Source organism: Falco punctatus (genome assembly GCF_963210335.1).
Source record: "Falco punctatus genome assembly, chromosome: 7".
NCBI lineage: Eukaryota > Metazoa > Chordata > Aves > Falconiformes > Falconidae > Falco > Falco punctatus.
In genome coordinates, this window is record NC_137587.1 from 36,640,480 (window position 1) to 36,648,382 (window position 7,903).

The following is a 7,903-nucleotide window of genomic DNA, read 5'->3' on the forward strand; positions in this document are numbered from 1 at the left end:
GACAACACGCACCTTGGCTCTCCCAGGGCAACGGGGAGAACCTTGCAAGGAAACCCAACTGTTACTTATGCATATTTTAAAATACATTTTGTTCAGCTGCGCATCCCTGCTGGCCTTGTTTAGGGAAGTTTTAATAGCATCTGGCTTCTCTTTGCTCTCGTGTACAAGATGAGGAAGTTTTCATCTGTGCCTTTAAAAAAAACCCACATCCCTGCCAAGATGTATTAGGAGAGCTGTAAAAAAGGAGTCATCCTGTTCCAGGACCGCGAGGCTTATGTAACAGGGAAATCCTAACGAAAAGATACTCCCCCACCCAGCACACTTTCCAAGGCACATGCTACTTCAGGGTTTTCAGTTGCTTGATTTGTATTTTGATCACATCTGCCACTGGTTTATTCAGATGTATTTACAAATATATTATCCCACATACCCTCATTTGCATATGCCATAGAATGTTCTTATAAAATGCAGTGCGGACCTCACCTCACCACAAGGATCTTTAAATAAAATATATTGTAAAGTGCCAGGTACAATTCTTTTTAAAAATACAATTCTAATTACAACAGATACTTGGCCACCACATTAGTGGCTTCATATACCAACACATTTTTAGCACAACAGTCTATTTCTGTCAGGTGAGCGGGAGGCTCTCATACCGCCCCTCTAGCTCTCCAGTTTCAAGTCCAAAGGCTTTAGAAAATGAGGCAGAGGCAGATCGTCCAGAGCCTCGGGGAAATGCTCGGGTGAAATGGTCCTGATCAAGACACGCATGGCTCTGACAAACAGCGACGGGGGAGCTAAGCCCACCAGGCACTGGAATCTGTTCTCCCCCAGGAGGTCCTGCCACCGCTGCCGGTTGTCCACCAGTTGCTGTTTCATTGCAAACTGGAGGTCCTGAGGCACGAAGAAGAAGAGGCAGTCGAGGCAGAGGAGCTTGGCACGCATGTTGGCTGCTGGCGCGTGGGAAATCTGCTGCAGCAAGGTGTCGAGGGGGGTATTCCCAGCACTGTCCCGCAAGCAGGGCGAGGCGCCGTTCCCCAGCAGTAGGAACAAGCACTCGGGGCGCACCAGCTCGCAGGCCACGTGCAAGGCCGTCTTGCCACCCTCCACGCGGCTGCAGCCCTGGCGGTCCAGGTGGCCGGCTCTGTCGCTCGGCGGGAAGGCTTGGATGGCCTTGAGGATTCGGAAGAGGACGTGGACCCGGTTGTAGCGGACAGCCATGGCCAGGTGCGGGGCTGAGGACTGGCAGCAGCTGAAGCTTTGGCTGGGCACAGCCAGGGCGCTCTGGGGGAACTTAGTCAGCAGGTGCCGGGCGTAGGGCTGGTGGTCGTGCACCAGCGCGTAGAGCAGGGCCTCCGAGGGCGAGTAGACGCTCACCTTGCCCCCGTCCTCCCAGTGGAAGACCTCCATGGTCCGCATGTCCTCCAGGAACCAGACGGGCAGCAGGTCCCTCACCGCCTGGTAGAAGGCGAAGGAGGATTTCTTGCACTGCTTCTGGGACTGGGCGCCGCGGCCGCCGACCCACTGGACGCTCCAGGGCATGGCGGGCGGCCGCGCTCCGCCGGGGGCTGCCTCCCACCTCGGCGCACAGCGGCCGCATCGGGATCAGACCTGCGGGAGCGGAAGGGCCGTCAGCACCGGGGCGGCCAGCACCGGGGCGGCGCCCGCCTCCCCTCCCCTCCGCCGCCGGCTCGGGGCGGGGGCAGCGAGCCGCGGCGGCCCCGCTGCACCGCACGACACCCTCGGTGCCGGGGACACCCGTACCCCGGCGCGCAGGAACTCGCTCCTCCCGCTACGCGGGACGCCCGTACCCCCGGTGCCCGGGACCGGCCTCTACTCGGTGCCCGGGACGCCCATACCCCCGCGCACGGTAACGCCTCCCCGCACGGCCGCCCCGCTCCCCCGCCGCTCACCTCTCCGCTGGTGCCGCCGCCCGCGGCCGCCGCAGCCGCAGTGGAGGGGCGGGAGGCGGGAGCGGCGCGCGCCGCCGCGGGGCCCTTTTATCCCCACCCCCGCCCCGGGCGGTGAAGGTCGGTCAGGACCGGGGAACTGTCCAGCCGCCGCCGATTGGCGGCCGCCCCGGCTCCCCCGGGCGCCCATTGGCTGCGCCGAGAGGACGGGGCCCTGCACCACCGCGTGCGTCACGGGCGGCGAAGTTCCAAGAAACTTGGCCGCCGGCTCGGAGTCCCGGCGGGGGCGGGGCGGGGGCCGCCGCGGGGGCGGGGCGTGGGGTGCCGGGGGCGGGGCCCAGGGGCGCGGGGTCCCGGGGGTGTAGGGTCCTGAGCGCGCGGGGTCCCGGGGCGCGGGGTCTCGGGGGCGAGTGGCCAGGGGGTGTAGGGGCCCCAGGGGCATGGCGTCCAGGGGACGTGGCGTCCGGGGAATGTCGGATCCAGGGCACGCGGGGTCCTGGGGGCGTGATGTCCTGGGGGCGTGGGATGCGGGGAGCACGGGGGCCTGGGGACAGGGGGGGCCGAGCCTGTGAAGGACGCGGGGGCACGGCGCCTGGGCCGCAGGGAGGCCTGTGCGCCGGGGCTGCGTGGCACCCCGGCTCCTGGGCGCGGGAGGCCGCCAATGCGCAGTGCCCCGGGCACGGGGGTCCCGGGCGGGCGGTGTCACACCTCCCAGCTGCCCTGGCACGGCACGGCCCGGCCCGCGCCAGTTCCCGGCTCGCCCCCTGCCCGCCCCCGCGGGTGGCTCTGGCACGGCTGCGGGCCCGCATGTGTGCGCACACGTGCTTGCAGCAAAACCCGTGGCTCCCGCTGTCTCCCCGGCAGCGGCCCTTGCCTGCAGCCCGCCCCTGCTGACTGTCACCCGCCGGGCTTTGGCTGCAGGAGCGCAGGGAGCTGGTGGTGGCCCAGGGTGAGGCCAGCACTGCGGCAGCCCTGCCCCGGGTGGCTGCGGCCCCTCGGCCCGAAAATGCGTGTGTGCAGGGAACAGCCACGCGCTGGTACGGCGGGCACTGCCGCTACTGGGGTCTGCTCTCTTATAAAGGCCTCCCTACTGACAGCAGATCCTGGGGTCTGCTCCATCTTGTCCCCCCTCAAGCGAATTCAGAGCATTTCCCGTTTTCTCGCTGTGTGTTTGACCCCCACTGTGTCCCCAGCTTGCGGCCGTTGCCGTCTCAGGTCTCAGGCAGGAAGGTGCCATCAGACCCTCCGCAGGTGGCCGATGCTGGTCGCTACGGAGTTCATGGACCACAGCTCTGGTTTCTCCATCCTCAGTGTCCTCCAGCCTTCCCCTCGCCAGCGCGGGAGCACAGCTTCTGCTGATGGCTGCTGTGGCAGGTGATGCTTTCCACGTGTCCCAGCACCACGTGTGGGCACACACATGGGGGGATCGCCAGGCACATTCTGGAATGCCCCACTTTCTTGCAGCCCTCTCTGTGAAGCTGCTCGGGGCAGCGGGGAGGGAACCTGCAGCACACTGCCAGCCCATCCCTTGACCCTGGTGAGAGTGAAGCTGGAGAGGAACAACCGCTCCCTTTGTCGGGCCTCTTCTGAACTGCCATTCAGCCAGGGGAACAATGCTGAAACTGTGCTCGCTTCGCTTTGCAACTTCTTCCCTGACATGCAATGCTCACCCCAAAACCCAGGGGTCCGTGCAAGGGGGTTCAGGCAGATGGGTGAGCCAGCCAAGACACTGAGCACCGCTGTCGCACTCAGAAACTCTCGGTGACCACATTTCAGGGAAGGGAAATCAGGGTAGCATGGGCTGAGCTGCTTTGCTGGAGAGAATTACATCCAGTGTTTGTCAGTGCGATTCATCATCCGAGGATCCCCGCAGATCCAGCGCGGCTCCTGGCGTCTCGGATGTCAGCCACGCACGGAAAATCCTCTTTCATCGCTCGTGTCTGATTCCAGATGAAAACTCATTAAAGCCAACCGCTTCCACCACTCCCTGCGATCACCGGGGTACTCGCCTCTCAGTCGCATCCTATTACTGCAGACACAAGATAATTTGTACCAAAGTGCAGCATCAAAAGGAATGGTTTAAAAATAGCCAATTCTGTAGCCTTTTCCTTTGTGCCCGGCACAGCCTCACCCGCCTCGTGCCTTGCCAGCCATCGCTGATGGCTGTGGTACCCACCGCATCGCTGCGTTCCGCCTGCTCCAGGAGACGTCCCTGCCTGACGATGAATCCCAAATCCTTTCCCTGCTGTTACCGGCACATTGCCATCAGTTTGGCTGTCCGGCGTGGTGATGAGCCAGGCTGGCCAGCCCTTTCTACTCATTTCCCACCCATGCCTGGGTATGCCAAGTGGCACTGGAGCCCAAAGGCAGGGGATTAGCATAGTCACAAAGCCAGATTGGCTTTTGCATAGGAAATTAACGTCTTTGGTGTGGAGCAGGACTACTTTTCTTGGGTCCACCTCTCCTGCGGAGGTGAAGGGACCAGCTACAGCCATAGGGTGTTTCAGGCCCCCAACATTGGCTTAAAAAATAGGCCAGAATGTGCTGAGTCCTCACCACCTCACAGCTGGGGGCTGACCCAGAGGCTGGCCCCTGTTGATGAAATGTACTTGTTACATACATTCGAAGCAGGAGCCCACCTGTGGGAAAGGCAGCCTGTTTGTGGGCTTCACTGCAGAAACAGTATTACAGTTGCTCCCAAAATTGTTTATAGCATGCCCAGCACTAGTGATGAAGTGCAACAGCCCAGAAAGGTTGTAAATTTGTGATATATATATGTGCACACACACCCACACACATACATAGAGATATATATATGAACACAGCCCAGGGACATGATTTGTTTGCTTGCAGTCCAGCCTGGTTTTAATCACTTTGAATTAAGTAACTGATCTTATTACTGATCCGACTATGAGAGGGCTTATCACAGGTTCCTTGGCACATGACGAAGATTACTCCATCGGTGCGACCGCATCCAAGTAATGTGACGTGTCTTCTTGGAGCTGGTTTTTTTCTTCACCCTCCTCCAGGACATTGATCCTTTGGTTTCTCCAGCCAGTGACCAACTAAAACCCACTTAATGCTACTGAAACCCAGCCACGTAATGGGACCGAGGGAAAAGCTCTGCTGTTTCTCGTAGCAGACGTCATTTGTTTCCTGATGTTTTCATTAGATTGAGGGCAGAATCATGTTGACTTAATGGACACAATTGTGGGTGTAATTAAAAGCAGTATGGAAATAGGCAGTATCAGGGAGCACGCTGAATGTAGTTAATGTTTAAACGCTGGTTTTGAGATGAAAGATGGGCAGAGAGTACATCCCTCATTTGTGAAAAGGGCTGAAAGATATGGATTTAACTCCAGTCCTTGCAAGGATTTTGTGCCTGGGTTTGACTAAACATTTAGCAGCCTGCTCCCTGGAAAGCAGGCTGGGGACCAAAGGTCGGCAGAGTTCGGACAACAGCTCCTGCCCCATGGTGAGCTGGAGCAGCAGAGCTGCCGCTTTGCTTTAAGCTTCTGGCTCTGGGGACTTCATCCACAAGTTGGGTAGAAATGCCTAATGTCCCGTTTGGCAAAAATTAAACATCTTCATAGAGAAGTAATGGGTGAGGAGAGTCCGGGGGTTGCAGGAAGGGCCCTGGGCTGGGACATATACACTGTATGTCCCCCTCCTGCTGCAGGTACATCACTGACCTCCGTTTTAATCCCACTGTGCCACCAGCATCCCGTCTGCAGAAGGGATGCAGTAACGCTGCTTCGGCAATCCTGTTTGAGCCGGTGAGCTCTTTAGGTCGGGGATAACACACAAGTATATTGGCTTGGTCCCTGGGGTTCTGGCTCTTCGTGGGCACCCCCCCGATGTGCTGCGTTAGACACGGGGTGGAGGCTGATCATCTGCTGCTGGCCTGTGGAGAGGGCAGAACGTGGCAGTCACCAGCCCGGGCTTGTTCGCCTTTGGTGAGGACACGGCAGGCGATGAGGCGGATGGCAGCCCCAGGCACCTCTGTTTAGCTGTGATGAATAATAGCTGTTGCTGACACCTCGTGGAAGCCTTAGATAAACATTTTCTCCAGAAACCTTTCTGTTTCGTTTTCTCTGCCGTTGCTGGTTCCCCACCTGAGGTGCTCACCCTTTATTTCTGCATCTCTGGAGCAGCAGCCGGGAAGCAGGCAGCAGGACTAGGGATGGGAGGGCGGCCGGGGAAGGCTGCCTGGGGACTGTCCTTTCCCTCCCTGAGAAGAAGAAGGGCACATTTTCTCCCTGTGTGGCGGTGAGGGCAACTCACCATGGATATCTGTGGGACATCAGATGCAGAGAGGAAAGCACCCCTCTCCCATACCCATCTGTATGGGAGTCTGCAACATCCATCGCTACACGCCTTTTGTGTGCCTGCTTTGCCCATCTCCATTTTTCAGAGGGGCAGATTGGCAAGAAGCTGTTACAAATCGCTCTGTCCTTTCATTTCAGAATCTCAAATTGCTTTGGAAAAAAGACACAGAAGTTTCCTGAGAAGCAAGAAAATATTTTCATTTGAGAAACACCACCGCTGAAGATGCTGCAGAGAGTCAGTGGTGATCTGGGTTGGGGCGTTGCTCCTGGCTCCCTTGCTGAAACTGTCAGACAACATCACCCCATCCAGGGAAGGGGGCAGAGCCTTGAAGCCTGTCCTCACCGCTCGCCCCCGCACTGTCTTGCTCAACACCCACCTCTTCTTTCTCCTCAGTCTTTTGTATTACAGTCACTGTCTACTTGTCTGACTTTGTATGAATCATCACTTCACATGAAGACTGAGCTGCCCATAACCCTGGCTGCTTTTCTTTCTCTGTTGTGTTATAGGGTCAGCTCCATCCTGACCCACTGCATAAAAGAAAAATGTGCTTTGCAAACAGCAAAGTGAACAAGCCTTCTCTTGTTGCTCTTCTTCCCTGGTTGCTGCTGAGCAAGTGTGACACCCTTCCAAAATGCTGCATCCCAAACAACGCCTGGGAGCCCAAGTGAAGGTCTGAAACACTTTGTTGTAGAAAGGAGATCTCTCCACCAGCTCCAGAGGAAGCATGTTAATGCGAGGGTTGACCACTGTCAAACGTCAGTCCCGGCTGATGGGAGGCTGAATAAATGGCTTTACTGCTGTCACGGATCTGTTGAGGTTGTCAATGTCCACTGGTGGGATGGCCCAATTTTTAAGACTTTGAAACTTATTTTTTATTCTGGTTCCTTGACAGACAGAAGTGGTCTGGCAGAAGCGAGGTAGGCATCAAGATGATAAGGTGCTGCAGCTGTCCCACAGGCCCTCAGACATGGTCACAGGCTATCATCAGTGTCCTCTTTATTTGGGCTAGGTTCATGGGCTACCTCTAATTAAGCCTTGATTTTGGCACCTGTAATAAATGAACCATGATCATCTTTTTGGAAACCTAGGGAAACTCCCAGAGCTGCAGCAGAAATCAAATGTGATCCAGCATGTTACAGGGGGAAGCTGAAAAGTGCTCTTGTCCCTTAAAAGACAAAAAAGTACCTCTGGGGAGCCTTTCTGTTTCGTAAGCAAGTGGATGAGAGGGGTCAGAGAGCCCCTGGCGCCTGTGGGTGATTTTGGCCTTCAGCTTGATGTTCCTTGTTAAAAATATTTTCCCAGATGTATTAATACAACCAGACTGGATTGCATCTGAGCTGAACATTGTGAGCCTAAGGCAGAACATAAATATAGAAGCAAAACAGCCTGACATAAGAGTCATCTGTCCTCTTATACACAAGAAGTGAAGGGGAAAGAGAGGGAACTTACTCTCTTGCAATTTTTAGATGCTTCCAGGCATTAGCCTGAGCCTCAGAGAGTACCTGCACCAGGGTCCTGGGGCACAGAAGACCCCACGTATCCCTCACTCAGCCCCTAGCGTGCTGTGCCATGGGACTGTGCACTCAGCACATTTTTAACCCAGGGTTAGGTTTGCCTAGACAAGGTCTGCAGTCAGGAATTACTATTTGTTTGATGTGTTTGCC

General features: G+C 56.8%; 1 protein-coding gene across 1 annotated transcript; it reads right to left on the reverse strand.

Annotated features, from left to right (window-relative positions):
- Positions 1-348: 348 nt before the first annotated feature.
- On the reverse strand, positions 349-2,267 carry ANKRD9 (ankyrin repeat domain 9). Its single transcript, XM_080394628.1, has 2 exons — positions 1,914-2,267; positions 349-1,611 (listed from the first exon to the last, which is right to left on the reverse strand). Exon 2 carries the CDS (start codon positions 1,540-1,542, stop codon positions 664-666), a length of 879 nt encoding a protein of 292 aa, XP_080250754.1. The 5' UTR covers positions 1,543-1,611; positions 1,914-2,267; the 3' UTR covers positions 349-663.
- Positions 2,268-7,903: the final 5,636 nt, after the last annotated feature.